The sequence below is a fragment of the Myxine glutinosa genome, chromosome 2 (genome assembly GCF_964187855.1).
Source record: "Myxine glutinosa chromosome 2, kmMyxGlut1.1, whole genome shotgun sequence".
Lineage (NCBI taxonomy): Eukaryota > Metazoa > Chordata > Myxini > Myxiniformes > Myxinidae > Myxine > Myxine glutinosa.
Window position 1 is genome coordinate 190,734,760 of NC_136262.1, and position 20,135 is coordinate 190,754,894.

The following is a 20,135-nucleotide window of genomic DNA, read 5'->3' on the forward strand; positions in this document are numbered from 1 at the left end:
ATGGTCGCTGCTACAAGGAGTATACCCGGTATTTAGGCAAGCTAGCAACAACACCTAATGCAGAGCAACAAGGAGACTCCAACTACTCAGAAGCATACACATTATTTTGTGCAACAGTCAAGGATCTTATAATAGACAACAAGGAAATCTAGACTGAAACGACTTAATGACATGTTCATGAAACAAATCAAAGCAACACACGGAATAGAATCAAACTACAAAAGTGGCTTTCTCAAGACAAGACTGATGAAAACATTTCCACAACTATGCTTTCTAACCCCGTATATGCGCTGCCAAGGACACCTTGTGTATGTTAATGACATCTCCACTGAAGTGCTGGTTGAAGAAAAGAAAGTGTTGCAAGAAACCATGCATGGTTCAGGTGATGACTCAACAGAGACAGAACAAACATCCGACTCTGAACCAACCCCACCAAAGCAACCTGGGTATACTGAGAATAACCTTAGAGAACACTACTTCACTGCGCTACAATTGAGAAATGCAATAGATGAGATCAAGCCAAATATGCCATAGCCCCCAACCTCTGAGCACCTGACAACAAATGCTGCAGAAGCAATTGTACCTGCCTGTCTCTATAACTTTATTGCATGGATGGTGGGAGTGTCAGACGAACCTGATTCTGATGAGTTTGTAAAGATAGAATCTACAATACATCGAAGAATTCTCACAATTGCACAGGACATCATATACCTCCAATCAAAGGGAAGGAAACAGATGCCCAAACATTTGTCACTTGCAATGACAGTACGTCATCTCTCAGGTTCAGCCCAATTAATCAGCCTCCTGAACGGGTTTGGTTACTGCGTCTCAAACTCTGTCGTCTTAAATCATGACACTGCACTGGCTAACCAATAACTACATCGTGGAGAGGATGCTCTTCCATCAATCATTCAGGCGGGCAAGCATGTCACACTCGTATGGGACAATAATGACTTCGGGGAGGAGACATTGTCTGGGCGTGGAACAACGCACAATACCAATGGGATTATAATACAGCGACCAAATCAATCCCATGAAGTAGTACAACCAGCACCAGTCACTACAGTTAAGAGGACACGGGAGAGATCGATGCAGCCACCTGCAGTGAACCTTGCCACATATTATGGAGGGAAAAAAGAAGGACCCGCTCCATTCGCAACCAGCGTTCCATTGGATCGAGCAACGTACTTCCCATTACTCCAGCACCCTAAGACGATAGACCTAGCATACCACAACACCAAGTACAACATTGACGAGACTCTGCCATCTTGGACAGGATACAACCAACTACTGTCTTGTGTTGAAGTTCCACCAAAGAGCGTGATAGGGTATCTCCCTGTCATTGATGCCACTCCGACTGAAATGAATACGGTACTAACAATACTGCAGAGAAGTGTTCAGATCGCCGACAAGTTACAGTTGGAAGCAGTCGTCATTGTCGTTGACCAAGCCATCTATTGCAAGGCACAGCTCATTAGATGGCAGAATGCACAGTTCATGAAGAGACTGGTAATTTGACTCTTGGGCATTCCACACTGCAATGTCCTTTCTTGGCTGTATTGGAAAGAGATTTCGAGATGGTGGTCTCCAAGACATCCTGGTTGAGTCAGAGATTGTTGCAGTGGGGTCTGTGAATGGAGTGTTCAGCGGCAAGCATTACAACAGGGCAGTTCGAGCCCATAAGCTGATGTCAAACGCGATGCAGCAGATGCTCCTGGATGCATATTTTGAATCTATTCCAGAACATGAGGCGGGTAGAGTGAAGGAACTTTTGTCAAACTTATCTGAAGCTTTCCCACATCCAAACTACCATGTCATTCTCAACAGCGACAAGTTCAAAGACTTCAAAACCTCCTTTGACAAATTCTTAGAAGCAAGTGACACCAAACCAACATTTCGCTTCTGGAGTTCATACATTGAGACGGTGGAGCTTCTCTTGCTATTCATTAGAGAGACACGAGAAGCCAACTGGGATCTTCACCTCGCCGGCATGCGATGTATGCTTCCATGGATATTTGCCTATGATCACATTAATTATAGCAGATACCTTCCAGTATACTGGCTGGAAATATCAGATGTTTAGCAGACCCATCCCGCCATTCATCAGAAATTTATGGAGGGTGAATTCGCTACCCAGAGAAGCGACAAAGCTTTTGCCCAAATCGCCTGCGACCAGACCATTGAGCAGACAGCAAACAGGGATTCCAAGACCAAGGGGGGCATGACCGGTTTCACTACCAGCAAGGGGACAGTTAACCGATGGATTTGGTCACACCACGCGAGGGGGTCAATTGCACAGGAATGCGAGGTTATGGCAGGGAAGTCCAGATATGAAGAGCACAGCTCAACACGCTCCGATCTACTACAAAGTCGCATGCTACGTGACAAAGCTGATGTTGACAAAATCATCGAGATGACAAACAGCATGATTAATCCATTTGAATATGATGGAGAGGACTTGGTTCATGTTACATCTGGTGTGGTGGCTACGAGAGAAGTTCAGGAAGATCTAAACACAGCATATGAAAGAGGAGAAACAGAGTTCACCACCCTATGTAAAGAACGATTTCAGACAGAGACAGTCGACCTGTTTGGCTCAATTAAGAAACTGAAACTTAAGACATTCACCAACATGTCTAAGGCTGTGAAAAAGAAAATTCGTGGAAAGGATGTGTCTTTGAAGGCTGACAGAAATCTCTTAGCAAGGCTTGTTGTCATCGGGCAGTTCCGGAAAATTGATCTTCAAGAGTTAATGTCCTATTCTCTTGGCCCACTACCTCTTCCTTTGGCAAGTGTGCAAGGCTGCCTCGTCAAGACCAACAAAGCCAACCTACTTCATGCACTTGAAAGTCAGGCAGAGAAACCTGTGGTTGATATTCCAGTAGGAGGCATGTATGTAATGGATGGTATGGCAATGATACAGAAATTGAATATCAACAAACTCACCGGGGAAAGGACATTTCTCAATCTGGCCCACGAAATACTGAAGCGCCTTGTCAAGGAAGCAGAGGGCAACAAGTCCAGTGAGATCCATTTCGTAACCGATACTTACCGAAAGGTATCGATTAAGAACGCCAAGCGAGAGAAGAGAGCAGCCAGAGGGTCTCAAGTGATGCGAATATATGGCCAGTCCCTTCCTCAACAATGGAAGAAGTTCCTCTCCAACGGTGACAACAAGGAGTCGCTAATCGAATACTTGTTTGAGACGTGGAGTAAGGTCAAGACAGCATACCTCAGAGGAATTACAGTGTTCTTGGCACATGGAACCAAATGCCATATCTTCACAGGAAGCAGCACTCCAGATCAGGTAGTTGAAGTGAAAGAAGAGCCATCACTAAATTCGACGCATGAAGAGGCGGACATACGGATGTTCCTCCATGCCGCGCATGCAGCACACACAAGCAATGACGTCATCATCGTTAGTCCGGATACAGATGTGTTCGTAATCGGCATAGCCTTAGTACCCCAAATCTCTGCACATCTATATTTCCACACAGGAAAGGGAGTCAACCTTAGGACAATTGACTTGAAAGCAATCTACGATAGCATTGGGGATGATGTCAGCCAAGCTTTGATAGGCCTACACTGTTTTACTGGCTGCGATATTGTAAGCGCCTTCTATGGCAAAGGCAAAAAGAAGGCCTTAAACCTCATACTAAAGAATCCAGAGCTGTGCGGTGCCTTGAAGGACCTTGGAGAACGGTTTGACATACATCCAGACATGATGGAAGCACTGGAGACATTTGTCTGCAAGTTATATGGACAGCACAATATCACTACTGTGAATGAGGCCAGGTACAACATGTTTCGTCTTGCTAGAACGTCTGAGATCACAATGCCTCCCAACCAAGATGCCCTGAGACAGCACATCAAGAGAGCCAATTACCAAGCTGGTAAGTTAATTGGTTGTTTCTTTGAATATTGAACATCACCTGTAATTTATGTTTGGACAGGAGTACTAGTATATGGTGCAGCATGTGTCAATGAAGATGATTATTTGGAAAGTTTATTGAATTGAAAACAAAATATTGAATGTCACAACAATGCTTTGTAAATGTTCAAAATTAACAGGTCTATTTGAAAGAGTAATTGAAGTAACTATCTATACAGTTGAGTGGTTAAGATAACATGACATGTAGATGATCCAGAGATTTTTTTGCTCCACACTCAGTCAGAGCAGGATGTTTTGGATTCCGCATGTTTCTCTACACAGAATTTCCCAATAATATGATTGTACTGTTATTAGTGTTAATGATATACCTCTGATGTTGTTTTGGAAATATGTATATCTCCATTCTTAATGTTATTTATCACTTCAATATTTCAGGAATTTATAAGAGGAGCCTGCAGCCCATCCCTGACATTCCCGACCCTAATGGCTATGGATGGATGATGGAAGAGGAACTTGCCATGGACTGGATGACACTTCCACCTGCACCAGACAGTGTGATGGAGCTTGCTAACTGCACTGGAAGCTGCAAGAAGACACGATGCAGCAACGAAACTACATGCACTTGCCTACAGAATAACATTCCGTGCACAGATTTGTGCAAGTGCGGCAGGAACGACTGCTCAAACATAACTGGCCATGTTGACTTTGATGATAAGAATGATGATAAAGACTCCAGATCTGAAGATGAGGAAGACTCTGATGCTGAAGAGGATGAAATAACTTAACTGCACTATTTGTATGATGTTTTGGACAAGTTTCAACATGACCAAGCCGAAGAGACAAATTGTGGCCATAGTTCAGCCCATCTCGAGTTTATCATGACGTCAATGCGCACTGGTTCGCTTGTACGCCACGTAATTGTCTTTGATGGGTTAAAATATCACCCCTTACACACTTATTGGACCTATTAACAGTTTCAAAATAGCATTGGTAAACCACCATGGATCGTAGTAGCAACACCAATCACAAATATTGTACAAAAATTTTAAGTTATGCAGGTTTTAAGGTCCAAAAACATGACTTTCTGATAAATGCATCAACAGCATGTTATTTTACCAAGTCGTTAAAACAACATTTTTACTACTTTTGGGGGTCTGAATTAATAAATATTGCTGCCAAGACCAATGTGAATATGACATCATATAGTTTGTGTTGTTCTTTTACTGTGTAAATGGGTATTTCAAATGTAACATACACTTGGTGTATACTGGTGTTTTGGGGCAGCGGTTCTCGGTAACGTACCACGATATCGCTTGTGAAAAAAAATAAGATGTTTTGGAGGTCATAAGGCTTCATCCCACACCCTTCTTGCCCAATCCCTAGGTTCAGGTCATGAAATCCCAAAAAAAAATAGATATCCACCCTATGGCCCTGTGTCTAATAGGTGCTGTTAATGACAGTCATTGGTGCCGTAATTACGACGTCATAATTTGACAGGGACAACACTTAATCTGATCAGTTTGAAATCGATTGTGTGTGATCTAAGCAACAATTATATTAGAGAATATAAATTTATGATGTCACCGCTCACGTGGTCTGGCAGCCATATTGGATCAAAAAAAAATTCAAAAAACAGAAGAGTTGGCTCGCACCAAGATGACTGTGTAGGTTAGGTATTCTATGAATACCATTTAGTATTTTTTATGAATTCATGACAGAAGGAACTCTTTGGAAAGAAGCATGACGCATCATGCGACGTGCAGTCTTCAATCACGTGACCCTCTGCAGGAGCAAAACTGCACCGGTCAACTTTTGTTATTTAGCAGTCTAAATAATACAGATATTATTTAGACTGCTACATAAGGCACGACGGTTATAATGAAGCCCCCCATAGTTATGATAATCGTTACATTCACAGTGCATTGGAATGAATACATATTCACCCTATTTAACGATGCACATTGCTGGATAACCTGGATATAACGATTGCGCTGTCCCAGCAAGTTGAATGAAAATACAGAGCCCGACATTAGAAATTCTTTGAAATACAAATGGGATTTGTGAAATAAATAAATGATCAAAAACACATGTTCATGAACTGCATTGTAGTTATTTATTAACATTTCATTTAAATTAAGTCATATACTAAAATGTCATTTCTAACCAACATCAATTTATTCTTGGTCTTTTTAATCAGATTAATACAAATTGTGTTTATTATTTTTAGACATACCTGAATCACACCGTGTGGTAGGTCACTCACTGTGCCACAGCATAGTTTGCGAATGACCACCATCATCTCCTTCCCTTTCTTACGAGTGGATAACGATTGCAGTTTCAAAGCATCACATTCTTCCTGTGTACAAAGGAGGCAAAATGTAAATGCAACGATAAAATAAAACACAAAACAACTCGGTTAATATCAGTTTATAACAGGGAATTGGCCAGCAGTGGCAATGCACAAATCCAAGGATGGTGGTGGGAGGCTTGTGACAGCAAAGAGGCCGCAGTGTTGAAGGTGTGGAAAGGATATTTCAAAGAGCTGTAGCTACTGAGTTATGTGGAGGAGAAAGTGAAGTTGGTTGAGATCACAGAAGAGGAAGTGCAGACGGCATTGAAGAGGATGAAAAAGGGAAGGGCACCAGACATTGATGAGGTGTGTACAGAGATGATAATTGCAGAGGGAGATGTCGGAGTCAGGTGGACAAAAAGGTTGTTTTAATGTATGTATGAGAAATGGGTCAATTCCGGAAAAGTGGAGGACAGGATTAATTGTGCCGATATGGAAAGGGAAGGGGGATGCCCAAGATCAGCGGAAGTACAGCGGCATTACACTCCTTGGTCATGCCATTAAGGTGCGGGCTGGAGAGGGTTCTGGATGGGAGGATAAGAAAGAGTGTGGAGAAAGATCGGAGAAGAGCAGCAGGGGTTTATAAAGGGTAGTGGAACGACAGATGGGATGCTTGCACTGAAACAGCTGGTGGAGAAGAGGTTGAAGATGCAACGTGAAATGGCATTGGGATTTGCGGATCTGGAGAATGCCTACGATACTGTCCTGAGAGATGGTGATGACAACACCGAGATGGATGGGAATGCCAGAGACAGAAGTTAGGTCGGGAGAAGAGATGTACATTGAGGCAGGGAAGCTCTCTCAGCCCACTCCTGTGTATCATGGTGATGGAGCTGGTAAGCAGGAAGGGAAGCAGGAATTCTGCTTCTGGGGAGGATAAAGCGTTCTGGGGAGGATATTGTATGCGGACAATCTGGCCAGCGGGGTGGAGAGTGAGCGGGAGATGCAGGAAGCGCTGGAAGAGTGGAAGGAGGCATTTCAGAAACGTGGGCTGAAAAAGAGCATGGAGAAGACTGAAGTGATGTGGGTCAGGCAGCAGGGAAAATAAATGAATATCAGTTTAGAGGGGAAGGAGATCAGACAAGGAAATAGGTTTGGGTATCTGGTGGGGAACAGTGACCGGGGATGGTAAATCAGAGACAGAGGTGCAGAGAAGGATTCATCCAGGAGGGTGCGAATGTGTGAAGGAGGATGGAGGGAGTAATGACAAACAGCAAGATTTCAAGAAGATTGAAAGGAAAGGTTCTGATCTTTTAAGTAATGCCAGCCTAGCTTTATGGTCTGGAGATGGTAGCATTGACAGAGAAAACAGGCTGCAGGTTTGCGAGAACAACTGGGTCAGGAGGATTACGGCATTGAAGAGGGTGGATAGAAGGAGAATGGATGAATTGAAGGAGATTGGTGTGCAGATGAACATGACGGGGAGATTGGTGAAATGCTGGTTGAGATGGGCTGGGCACTTGGTGCGGATGGGGGAAGGAAGAATGGCAAAGAGAATGGACAGGTTGAGGAAACAAGGTAGGATGAAAAGAGCTAGACCACGGTTGAGATGGGAGGTTTGTGCGAGGAGAGATGTCAGAAAGGTGGGGGTGGTTGGAGAGTGGTGAGGGTTGGCTGAACACAGAGGGGAGTGGAGGAAGATCGTGGGCAAAGCAGGGGAGGAGATTGGTGCCATCGGACGGACCTCATCCCTTATAAAGGGAAGAAGAGGTTCTGGGGCTGCATATGTAGAAATATATACAGTACTGCATATACATTTTGACATCCAAAAAATGAAAACGATAAAATATTCCCATATCACTCCCATACAAGAACAGAAGAGAATGTGCAGCAAGTGTTCAATCAGACTCTGTGGTGTCATGGTTGGAGCATCTGCTATGAGTCTGGGATGTTGGTGGTTCAAATCCTACCCTTCAAAATCATACTTTGAAAATGGTATGTGCTGCTTCCTTGCTTGACACTCAGCATTCAAAAAGGCATGGGCACAGACAAACAACCATGGTTTGGAAATCATTGCGCAGGCTTTATAGGCCGAATGGCCTCTTTCTGCAAGTGAACGCAATAGTACAAGTCCAGAGCTAGAACAACTAAAAAACAATTGGCCAAAAGATTCGATCATCAATGTGGTGGCATTGGAATTTTTGATCCAAACACGTTACATTTTGCTTTTTCTTTTTCAAAAAAAAATGAAAAGTTAGTACTGCGTGTACACACCCAAGGCATTATAATCTGAAAACATTGATGCACTGAACGTCACAACTCGAGGGATATGCACACAATGAGGACAGTGCTTCATTGTTTTCGGATTATCAGACTTTGGTGTGTTATTAAATTTAACATGTTGAATGAGAGTTGCACAAGCCCTGTATTTAAATAACAAATAAGATTTTTTAATGTGCCGGTAACATCTCAGATGTGCAAATGGCGCGAATCACATGTAGCCATGTATACATATTTGAAATGTCTCAATATTTCCAAATCAAGTGAATTGTTTTACAATCAGGACATGTGACTGGGCAGAAAGATCATGATATTGTAAAGAAAGACTTGGGGGTTAATTAGTTAGTTATTTAATAGTCATTGGTAGAATAAGGTATCTTGTCATACCCCAATTAGCACTGCCAGGAGTGCATGTACACTGTACAGCCATACAGGGAGAACAATGTCCCCGTATCGGCCAGTATCCATCTTCTTCTTCCTCCTCCATTCCATGTATTTATTCCCACCACTGCCTGCACATGGTCACCCTCAATGGTGGTGGAGGAAAGCTCAGCCTGTGTCATGTCATCATGGAGGAGTTATGTGGCCAGCGGTGCAGCCAATGGAAAGACTGGTGACGTCACAACCCCGAGGGATATATACAAGCAAGGCTTTGGTGCAGATATTTTAGCGGGACTTGCTGGCTGCGAAAGGATGGTCTCCTGAGAGAGACTGGCGAGTGACACCCAAACAAGAGTGACGCAGAGCAGCTGGCGAGTTGCCTGGAGGGGGGTGGAGTGGGAGGAGGTGGGGGATGGGGGATGGGGGGGGGAGGGGGGGTGGGTTCATTGTAACGCCAATGGCCATGACTCGTGACAAGCGACCACAAGGAGCTCGGCAGATCGTTCCTGCCTCATCCTGACATGCCATCCTGGCGCTTCAGACAAGGCTTCATTCTACCTCCGAAACATCATTTAATTTTCTTTCTTTCTGTTCCTTACATCTTGAGTCCCCAAATGAGCCACTTTGTGATAAGATTAGCAAGTGAAGTAGGTGTTGAGCTGTCTTTGTTTAGTTAGTAAGCATCCAGTCAGTTACTGTATTGTTACGTTTGTGGGGGTAGGTAATGAAATACCTTAGTCCAGATAGGATTGTGTAAGGTAGTGTGCTCCAACTGCAGTGAAGAAGAAGAAACCCTCATGTAATTAAGTCAGGACCGGATGTCCACGTATGTCATGTGTCTCCATGGTGATGGGCGGAGCTATGCTAATTAGTTGGGGTATAAGGGTAGATTTCCTGTGTGTAGTCGCCTCTCTAGTTTTTCCTTTGTTCTTAAGACACTTACACCACCAGCTTTGCGATCAGCGCCTAAATTAAATAACGTGATCGCCGACTGGATCCGGACACGACCACTGACACCACCCAGCTTGAATCTGCTCGATGGGCGCCAAGAGTGACAGTGAGGCCATGCCCCGAAGACCAATTGGCGACAAGCATTGCGCCTAGATCCCCTGTCGGTGAAGTGATGTGAGTTGACAAAGTGGAAGACGCAAGGCGGCCATCTTGGATTTTGACGTGGCGACCCAATTTTCAATAGCGTTCTTCCTTATGCCTAGATACACCCACACACCAGATTAGAAGTTGGTACTTCGCTTATTTTTCAAGATATTTCGCTCACAAGGTTCAGACATATATATGGTGGCGGGCATCTTGGATTTTGACGTGGCGACCCAATTTTCAATAACGTTCTTCCTTATGCCGAGATACACCCACCCACCAAATTAGAAGTTGGTACTTCGCTTATTTTTCAAGATATTCATCTCACAAGGTTCAGACATACATGGCGGCGGCCATCTTGGATTTTGACGTGGTGACCCAATTTTCAATAGCGTTCTTCCTTGTGCCTAGATACACCCACACACCAGATTAGAAGTTGGTACTTCGCTTATTTTTCAAGATATTCAGCTCAAGTTTCAGACAGACATGGCATCAGACATACATGGCGGCGGCCATCTTGGATTTTGACGTGGGTTGCACCCACACACCAAATTCGAATGCGGTCCTTCGCTTACGCACGCACGCCCACACGCACGGACACACGGACGGAGGGGAAAACCATAGTCCCCCTTTCGCTCTGCGGTGCGACGGGGGACAAAAAGAACGGAGGAGCAATGCGATGGGACGACACGATTGGTGAGAGTGTGATGTCGTCGTCGAAGAATCCAGCACCAGGAACAAAAAGGCGAAGCGCCGCCATTTTCGCTCTCTTGCACTGGGACGCACTTTCTTCCCTCTCTGGTCCCGGGTTCGTGGCAGGCAGTCACATTTTCGCTCTCCCTGTTCCGGGCTGCAGAAAAGGCGGACGCATCCTTCTCACTCTCGTGGTGTTGGCTCGTGACGGCAGCGCTTCCTGTCGTGCGCATCTGGGAAGTTCAGGACGGTCGGATCTCGGTGCAGCCGAGCGAGAAGGACGAGGGAGGAGCTCTGGCCCGTTTGCTTCACGTCGGCGGCTGGTGGTGAACGCGACTCCGCACCAACGAGTGTTTTCCCGTGCAGGGATGCGAGACCTGTGACGGCCCCGGACAGTCAAGGACGCCAGGTGGAGTATCATCAAACGCAGCACACTACACTACATTTTACTTTTGTTTATCTTATCATCCCCTTGTGTTGTGTGCAAGTCTGTGTGGAGTGTCCCTCAATATAGGAAATTAGATTTTACCGTACATTCATTTCTTTGTGATACTGGCATTTATTTTTATTAAACCATTATTTGTGAAGGCCCTGGTGTTGGGCTAGCGGCTAGGGTGCCAGCTTAGGATCCCAGGATCCTGGGTTCGAATCCCGGTCGATCGCTGAATTAACGCCAGGGGGGTTGACTCAGCCTGTCATCCTTCCGAGGTCGGCTAATTGAGTACCAGTTCACTGGTAATTCCCTGCTTGTCGTAAAAGGCGACAAAAAGGGTTGGCGGCAGGAAGGGCATCCGGCCATAAAACATTGCTTCAAAAAGGGGACCAAAAAACAACAACAACCACGGTCCCCGAAAAAGGCCAACCCCCGCTTTTCGGGGAAAAATGGCCTCTAAATGTGGTTATATTATATTTAAACCATTATTTGTGGCATTTTAATTGTTGTTTTGTTGCTTTGTCGGTTTTGTACGTTTATCTGTTGTGGGGACCAGATAACCCCCGTGCTGCGTCCGTCCATGCCGGTAAGCCCTCGCTGCCCTCCACTACCCCCCCACGCATGCACAAGGTACCACCATAGTTGGGTATACGCCTTGGAGTTAAAGCTCGTTTGGTCATCTGTTGCCCTGAGATCTTCAATGCAGGTTAGACACACGACAGTATCGCTGTTTTTTTAAAATGTTTGTTCGTTAAGAATCCCTTTGAATTATTATTATTATTAAATTCCCATCATGTTACTTCCTGGTTGCTGTTGAATTGGACCATGATTGGTACCTCCTGTTCGATAAATTAATTGTAGATTGCAAACATAAGCACACAATTTTGCCACTCAAATCAAAATTAAATAAATCTATCCAACTGGTGTCACGGCTAGTAAATAGTTCCCGCATCCTGCTCCTGCACGGAATCTCACCTCCTGCTCGGGCATTCTGCGGAGTTTACCCTGAGAGAGATTGGTGTCATTACAATATACTAGGGCATGCCCGTACTATATCTATATCTAAAATTATATCCCCCCCCTCTATTTACATGAAATGGTTTGGTCCAAAGCGAACGGCTTGCGAGTACGGTGACAATCCCCCCCCCTCTATTTACATGAAATGGTTTGGTCCAAAGCGAACGGCTTGCGGAGTTTGGTAAAGAAATCGCCATAGCGTGCACAAACGCGCAGGAAAGCGAAAGAATCGCAAATTAGTTTTAATTAGTTTTAAAACATAGTTTAACGCCAACATAGCGGCAACATAGTTTGCCAACGTGAAATAAATGAATACGCTCTCAAATGTGCCGTCCGAGGCAGAGTCTGTTCGCCACGTTCGGCACACGTGATAACTCGCTGCTCTCTGATTGGTTGAATCGTTTTTTGGACATAGCTCGGTAACTACTTGTCCGATTAATATGAAACCTTGAAAAGGCACATCCTCGGGTCCCCAGCAATATACCTGGCAAGTTTCAAGTATATCGGACCCGTGGTTGTCGAGAAACAGCGGTCACAGACAAACACACAGACATACACACATACACACACACACACACACACAGAGATTACTGGAATTATAGATAGATTCTCGCCAGACTGTATCCAATGTTAGTTATCCGGGGGTGAATTGTTTATCGCAAAACAGGGCAAGTTAAATGTTATGATATTGCTCTTCTCTATGAACTGGGGCCCTGCTTCTTACACCTCTCTACCTCTCTCTCCTGGAAGCTGTAAAATCCAAACATCTCAAGACCATTGGCATCCCCCACAAAGAAGCTGAAGTACAAAGCTTGCTGCTCTCCCATTACTAGTGGGGCGGCTTAGCCCAAATATTCAAAAGAATTGTGCATTTTGTGATACAAGCACCAAATTTGGCACAAATGTACATTAATATGTTGCGAACATTTTCAGATATTGGGCCACTTGAAATTCTCTCTTTATGTCCGCCATATTGGATTTCAAAATGGCCGCCACTTGAAATCTACATTTGCTATTATCTCTGGACGTAATGCAGCTATTGACTTGATTCTGGTATCTAAATGTATGTTTTTGGGGGCAAGGAATCCAATGGTACCAATTTCAACTTAATATTATCTATCACAGTCTGTTATATAATTTTATTTGGAAATTATCTAGGCAAATATTGGATTCAACACAATACTTTGAAAAGAATGTCTTAGTTCTGTAAATATAAATAAATAAATAAACTATACTAAATCACTAGTAACAACTCAGACAAGCTCATATATACTGGCAGTCTAAAATATAAATTCATATCCCATTAGGAAACAAAGTGACCCATTCATTTGTGTTTTTCATATGCATATTTTATGTAACATTACATTCATATTGTCAATAAATACCAAACATGCATAATCCCCTTTTCCTAGACCCTTTAAGCCATCTTTTGTGTTTCTAGAGTACAGAAATTTCTTGTATAGGCTTCCATCTGTCTTGTTTCCTTAACAATGCACTGTAGCATGTCTTTAACAATGTTTACAAACATGACTCCACTACATGTCTTTAATCACAGCCCTGACCCAAATAAAAGAGTAGAGAGGCTGCATGTGTGTTGACCCACATCAACTGTGTTCTTTGTGTGTGGCTATGTTTAAATCACCTTGTGACTCCACATAAATGAGTTAATTACATACAATCTGGGCTCAGCTAGACAACATTGTGTGGTCAGCAATGAAGACGAGAGTCTGAATTACATGTATGCAAAAGACCTTGTGAACCAGTGAAGCAAATACACGGGTAAGCATGAATTAAATCTAGGGCATGATATAATTTCCATGATGTTTACCTCTACACTCAATGGTGGAAGGAGGTAATGTTTTGATCCCAGCTTGTCTGTATGTCTGTTTGTCTGTTAGTCCACAAAATTCCAGACAAAGCTTGTAGTAGTGGTAGTTGTAGTGGTAGTGGTGATAACAGAAATTGTTATATAGAACTGAACTTATATTATTATTATATGCAGAAAATAACTTCATTTCTATATGCCCTGCAGTGGACAGGTTAATTGGTTTATGCACTGAAGGGGTCACCCTGGTGTGCACTGCTGTGTTCTGCCTCACTGAGTTGTTCAGGTATGATGTACTCAGCACAAGCTTACCTGATACACATGTGTGCTGGCTAAAACCACTTGTCTGGTGGGCACGACAGAGGCAGGTTGTCTAATAGCCAACCTGGTCTTACTTTTTTGGGGTTTATCTGAAATTCTTACTATAAGGCTTTAAATTAGAAATGTTTTATATAAAGTAGTATTTTGAGTGAAGTGTGTATTCCACACTGACAGTTTTGACATGTTCTGAATTTAACACGAAGGCTGTAATTAACAGAACGTGGTATGTCTGGAAAATGTACTGTCCAACCTAATAAGAGTTTAGACTGATTTATATTTAAATCTTGGCTGTGTAAATATTGTAAGAATTTATGAATTCAAATGTTTTGTAAATATTCAATACATTTGGGAATATTTTTTAACTAAAGAATCTCATGTGATTTTATTTCTCTTCTTGCCTCCGGTATGGGTGAAAATTTAATTCCGGCATAATCTCACAAAACTAATTCCCTAAGTGTGCCAAGCTAAATGCTCTACGATATAGAGGAATTATCCTCCTCTCCATTAGTATGGCAGAGGAAACCCCTCTATTATATATATAACAAAATGTTAACATTATATCATTGTATCGTTGCAGGTTCAGAAGACAGTTCCACCATGTCCAAGAGCTTCAGACTAGCTGATGTTGAGCGAACTTCACCATCAACATCACAGCACCTCACCACAACTGACTGGAAGTTATGCCTTATATGTCAAGAGGACAAGACGGAGACACTGACCAAACCTGACCAATCAAAGAGAAAAGACATTGGGAGTGGGTACAGTTCACTCGCAGAGAACTTGGTCAAATTCAGTGAACTTGGAGAGCTTCCAGGATCATTTCACCTGGAAAGACTCGATGATGGTCATGGCATTGAAGCTGCGATGGTTGCACACGGTGCAAAATATCATCAGACATGCAGGCTCCAGTACAACAACACCAAACTGCAGAGAGCACAAAAGAGAGCACTCAAGAAAGAATGTGAGAGCGATGAGGAACAAGCTGCATGCAAACGCACCAGGTTACATTCACGCTCATCGAGTACAGAGAAGAAGGTCCCAGAAAATTGTTTCTTCTGTGAACAACCTGCTGGGGCTGACAGTCTTCGGAAAGCTGCAACATTCCAAATGGACAAACGGGTGCGTGCCTGTGCAACCCTTCTTGGTGATACAGAACTGCTGGGCCGTCTCAGTGGTGGGGACATGATAGCGTTGGACGCCCAGTATCACCCACGGTGCTTGATAGGACTTTACAATCGCACAAGAAAGGCCCAGTCAACAGGATCACAGGACACAAAACAAGAGCGAGCAATGTCGGCAGTTGTCTTCGCTGAACTCGTCCTCTACATTGAAGAAACCAGACAAGATGAGGAGACGGCACCAGTATTCAGATTGGCTGACCTTGTCCAGCTCTATCAGTCCAGAATGGAACAGCTAGGAGTCCAGCTCGACACGAGAGTCCACTCCACACGACTGAAACAGAGACTGTTGGCTCAGTTTCCTGACATGCGGGCACACACCAAGGGGAGAGACATCCTGATGGCATTTGAAGAAGATGTCGGTGCTGCTCTTGCCAAAGCCTGCGAGCTGGACAGTGATAGTGATGCAGTCCATCTTGCCCATGCTGCACAGATTGTTCGCCGTCACATGTTTGGAGAAGCCAAGCCCTTCACAGGATTCCCTGAAGTATGTCAAGAAGAATCTGTGCCACCGTTGCTGCTTGCCCTAGTCAGTATGATCCTAGAGGGACCCAGCATCAAGGAACAGATGGCAGACACTAACCCTGCAGCAATTGCCACAGCTCAGATACTGAAGTTCAACAGCATCAAACACAAGCGAACACGTGGCACCAGGGGGAGGTAGGAGGACACCATGCAATACTCATCCGGACTGTAGACACCGATGTTGTGGTGCTGGCAGTGTCCCTGGCACAGGAGTTGCAACCAGAAGACAAACTGTGGCTGGCATTCGGAACAGGCCAGAGTTTCCGATACCTAGCAGCACACGAAATAGCAGCTGGATTGGGACGAAAGAAGGCTCGTGCACTGCCAATGTTCCACGCTCTAACTGGATGCGACACTGTGTCTAGTTTTCATAGACATGGCAAGAACACTGCGTGGGCAGTCTGGACGGTACTGCCAGAACTCACTGAGGCGCTGCTGCTGCTGTCCTCTGCACCTCGTGACATACCAGACGATGCAATGCGCATCATCGAGAGGTTCGTGATCCTGTTGTATGATCGAACCAGCAAATGCACAGACATTGACAAGGCCAGGAGGAAACTCTTCGCAAGGAAGAACAATGTGCAGCTCATCCCTCCAACGAAGGCAGCTCTGGAGGAACATGTCAAGAGGGCAGTGTATCAAGGTGGACATGTGTGGGGTCAGATACTGCTGCCAGCACCAGAGCTCCCTCCACCAACCAACTGGGGTTGGTCAAGGACTGGAGAAGGACAGTACACACCTTACTGGACCAGGCTAACTGAGGCAGCTCACAGCTGCATTGAGCTGGTTTCTTGCAAGTGCAAGAAAGGGTGTGTGAGGCGCTGCAAGTGCAAAAAGGCTGCCCTTCAGTGCACAGCCCTCTGTGTGTGTGAAGGGGACTGCACATGACGATGAGTCAACAACATACATGTACTTGTGGCAATGCTGAACTTGTTAACATGACACTGTTTATGTACACGTATCTTCAGTACCGGTATATACCTAGCCTCAGATACCAGTACACCTAGCTTCAAATACTAGACCATGTAGCATGTCAGTATTATACCTAAGACATTTACAGAACTAAGACATTCTTTTCAAAGTATTGTGTTGAATCCAATATTTGCCTAGATAATTTCCAAATAAAATTATATAACAGACTGTGATAGATAATATTAAGTTGAAATTGGTACCATTGGATTCCTTGCCCCCAAAAACATACATTTAGATACCAGAATCAAGTCAATAGCTGCATTACGTCCAGAGATAATAGCAAATGTAGATTTCAAGTGGCGGCCATTTTGAAATCCAATATGGCGGACATAAAGAGAGAATTTCAAGTGGCCCAATATCTGAAAATGTTCGCAACATATTAATGTACATTTGTGCCAAATTTGGTGCTTGTATCACAAAATGCACAACAGGTTTGCTATGCTGCTACACTATACAGATAAGTCAGAGGCCTCAATGTTTTTTCCCCAGTGTCTGCCTTTCTAGCTCTGTGTGCTCTTTCAACAATCCGACCGCTTCCAGTTCAAGGATGCACACTTCTTCAAACAACCCTCTCCTTGTTAAACTCCCAAAATCCAAAATTACTGCTCAACTCCACTTTTTTCTTCTTCTTTTTCTTCTTATTTTCACCCACTTGTAGAACTGCATTCCTGAGGTTGTGCCATCTCACTCTTCTTTCCAGTGCACCACCATATCATGTCATCCTACATCTCTGCCCATGCTATTTTCTACCTCCAATTAACCCCTCCCAATCCAAACTCTTCTTCAGAGTTTACTATTCGTATGTTCTTCCTCTCTCCTCTTCTTTCGTCATTAATTCCCATGCTTTTTACGTCCATCTGTTGACCTGCTGTCTACGTGTTGCCTTCCTTCCATCCAACACATTACTTTGCTGCTCATCCATGAAGTTAAATTGTGTACAAACATTTTTTTTCGTTTCAGAGTTTCTTCTGTGATGCGAGTCTGCAGTGTTCAAAAGGTTTATTGATGATAATCACAAAAAACTCATTTTGATGCTCGTCAAGGTATGTTTTGATATTGCAATACTGTAATGATTGGATAATGGCATCCTGGTAAAGTTTACCTTTTCCAATCATTAAAACCAATAACACCCACTTCCTCAGGGAGGAGATATGGTGTCAATAGCCCCTCCCTCTGCAGAGGTCAGTGGTTAAACGACTTGCATTTAGCCGTGTACAGGTGAAAATCACAAGTCATCTCCCTACCCTCGTGGGAATGGGAGGAGAGGGGGAGGGGTTGGGAGATATATTTTATGCCCATGACCCATACTCAGACATTTATATTCGAGAATTCTACAAGGTTCAGAGATAAACAGAGAATTGCCAAATTTTAGGGTGATGGCATATCACATTCCTTTTCACTCACCTGCACCTGGGCGATGACTTTGAACATTTCCTCGTATTCTCCCTTTGCCTTCATTTGCTTAGACAATGCAGATCTGTAGCTTAGATCACTGCACGCCTTGTCTTGAAGCAGCGGTAGTTTTTTCTGCAAGAAGTATCACTCCAATCACTAAGCACCAATCCTGAACTTGCAATGAAATTATACAACCAAACAGCAACTGTTATACTTGTATCCAAATGCATGTGACATGCGGACAAAATTTGGTGGAGAGGTTGGTTATTGGACAGACAAAATGATTAGATTTTGGTGAAGATCCAGATCTGGATCTGAGTTTTTTTTTTTTTTAATTTTAAAAGTGATTCATCATCATTGAGAGATAGGGCAAAAAAACAATATATAGCATGATATATCAAAAAGTTGTGGACGGATTCGGACGAAACTTGGTGGAAAGATTGGGTGTGTGACAAGGATGAATTGATTAGATTTTGGTGAAGATCTGAATACAGATCTAGATACAATGAAACATTTTAAAGTGATTCTTCACCATTGAGTGGTGATCGGGCCAAAAACGATATATAGCATGGTATTTCAAAAAGTTGTGGACAAGTTATGACAAAACGATAGATGCCTTGGTTAGGTGACAAGAACAAGCCAATTAGATTTTGGTTTCGGTTTGGATTCAGATCTGGCCTTTTGGTGGGACAAAAAACGTAAACTGTTCAGTCTGGCAGAGGCAGAAACTGTTCATTCAGTCTTCTAGTTCATTAATGTATTTATTTTGTAGAAAGTTTTCCATTCTGATTTCACAACAGAAGTGGAGTATGTTAGTTTTCAAAACATTTTCAACATCTGAAATGCAACATGGAAAAAAACCAAGACAGAAAGTCGAACATTGGCATAGCCAGGCTTGTTTGATACTTCAGTTGAAGAGGATAGTATGACCTGGGTGGGGATACCAGTTAGAAAATAATGTAAGTATTCAATTATTTTGAAGTACTCCAAGTCTCTAAGCTGTCTGTGACCATGGAATGTGAAGAGATTGCATTGAGAGACAAGTTCATTCAAAATGTTTTGAGTCAACAATGAACCAACCATACACCGCTTCAATCCAGTAACTTTGCAGTCACGACAAAGGGATTGCAATGTGACGATTATACTAAACACCGTTCCTTCCCTATGCCATGTCCAGGCGCTGTGTAACGTCATTGCCGGGCACCAAAGGGGGCCGGGCAATGACGCGCGCTGAAAGGGAGTACTCAGTTTTCACTCCGGTTGTTTGTTTTCTTGTTTGTCCGGGTGATATCTCAGCCATTTTTTGAGCTAGGAAGCGGAAATTATGGCACAATAGTGAGCAAGTGCTTTGGCAAGAACTGCATTTTTTTGTTTTTTGATTAATAAATTAATTGATCAATTACTTAATTATTAACGATTAATTTCGATTAACTTAATTATTATGGAAAATTGTTATTGATTAAATTATTATCGTCAATTTCCCGACCCGGATCTCAGTCAAAGGAGCATCTTCTCTTCTACTCTTGGTTATGACTAACTTCCCTGCAAATGTCTGCTGCTCTTATTCTGCTCCAATCAGTTGATCTGATCATGTGCTTGTCAAAGTGGATATCTCTCTGGCCATTCTCAGATAGCCTCCTCAGTGCCGACGAGTCTGGCATTTCACTCAGGATGACTGGCACGAGTGGCACGGTCTTCAAGCAGCCATCAATCATCTGGACTGGTCTCCCATCTCTACTGCCTCGGACACCAAGTCTTCCTGGAAATCTGAAAAAAATGCTTTTTGCTTTTTTTTTTTTTTTCTCTTCTTCTTCTTCTTCTTCTTCTTCTTCTTCTTC

The 20,135-nt window shown here is 43.5% G+C and overlaps 2 protein-coding genes across 8 annotated transcripts in view; one reads left to right on the top strand and one right to left on the bottom strand.

Moving 5' to 3' along the window:
• SMC5 (structural maintenance of chromosomes 5) overlaps nucleotides 1-20,135 on the bottom strand; it is a 314,964-nt gene that overhangs the window by 83,774 nt on the left and 211,055 nt on the right. For all 7 annotated transcript variants that reach the window (XM_078772122.1, XM_078772124.1, XM_078772121.1 and 4 more), the window contains 2 exons: nucleotides 18,307-18,429; nucleotides 6,126-6,248 (listed from right to left, as the gene is read on the bottom strand). In XM_078772122.1, coding sequence (XP_078628248.1) covers nucleotides 6,126-6,248; nucleotides 18,307-18,429 — 246 coding nt within the window. The remainder of the gene's footprint in view (nucleotides 1-6,125; nucleotides 6,249-18,306; nucleotides 18,430-20,135) is intronic.
• On the top strand, nucleotides 2,089-4,761 carry LOC144890690 (uncharacterized). The gene is made up of 2 exons (XM_078772125.1): nucleotides 2,089-3,893; nucleotides 4,328-4,761. The coding sequence occupies exons 1-2, from the start codon at nucleotides 2,114-2,116 to the stop codon at nucleotides 4,675-4,677; spliced, it is 2,130 nt and encodes a 709-aa protein (XP_078628251.1). The 5' UTR covers nucleotides 2,089-2,113; the 3' UTR covers nucleotides 4,678-4,761.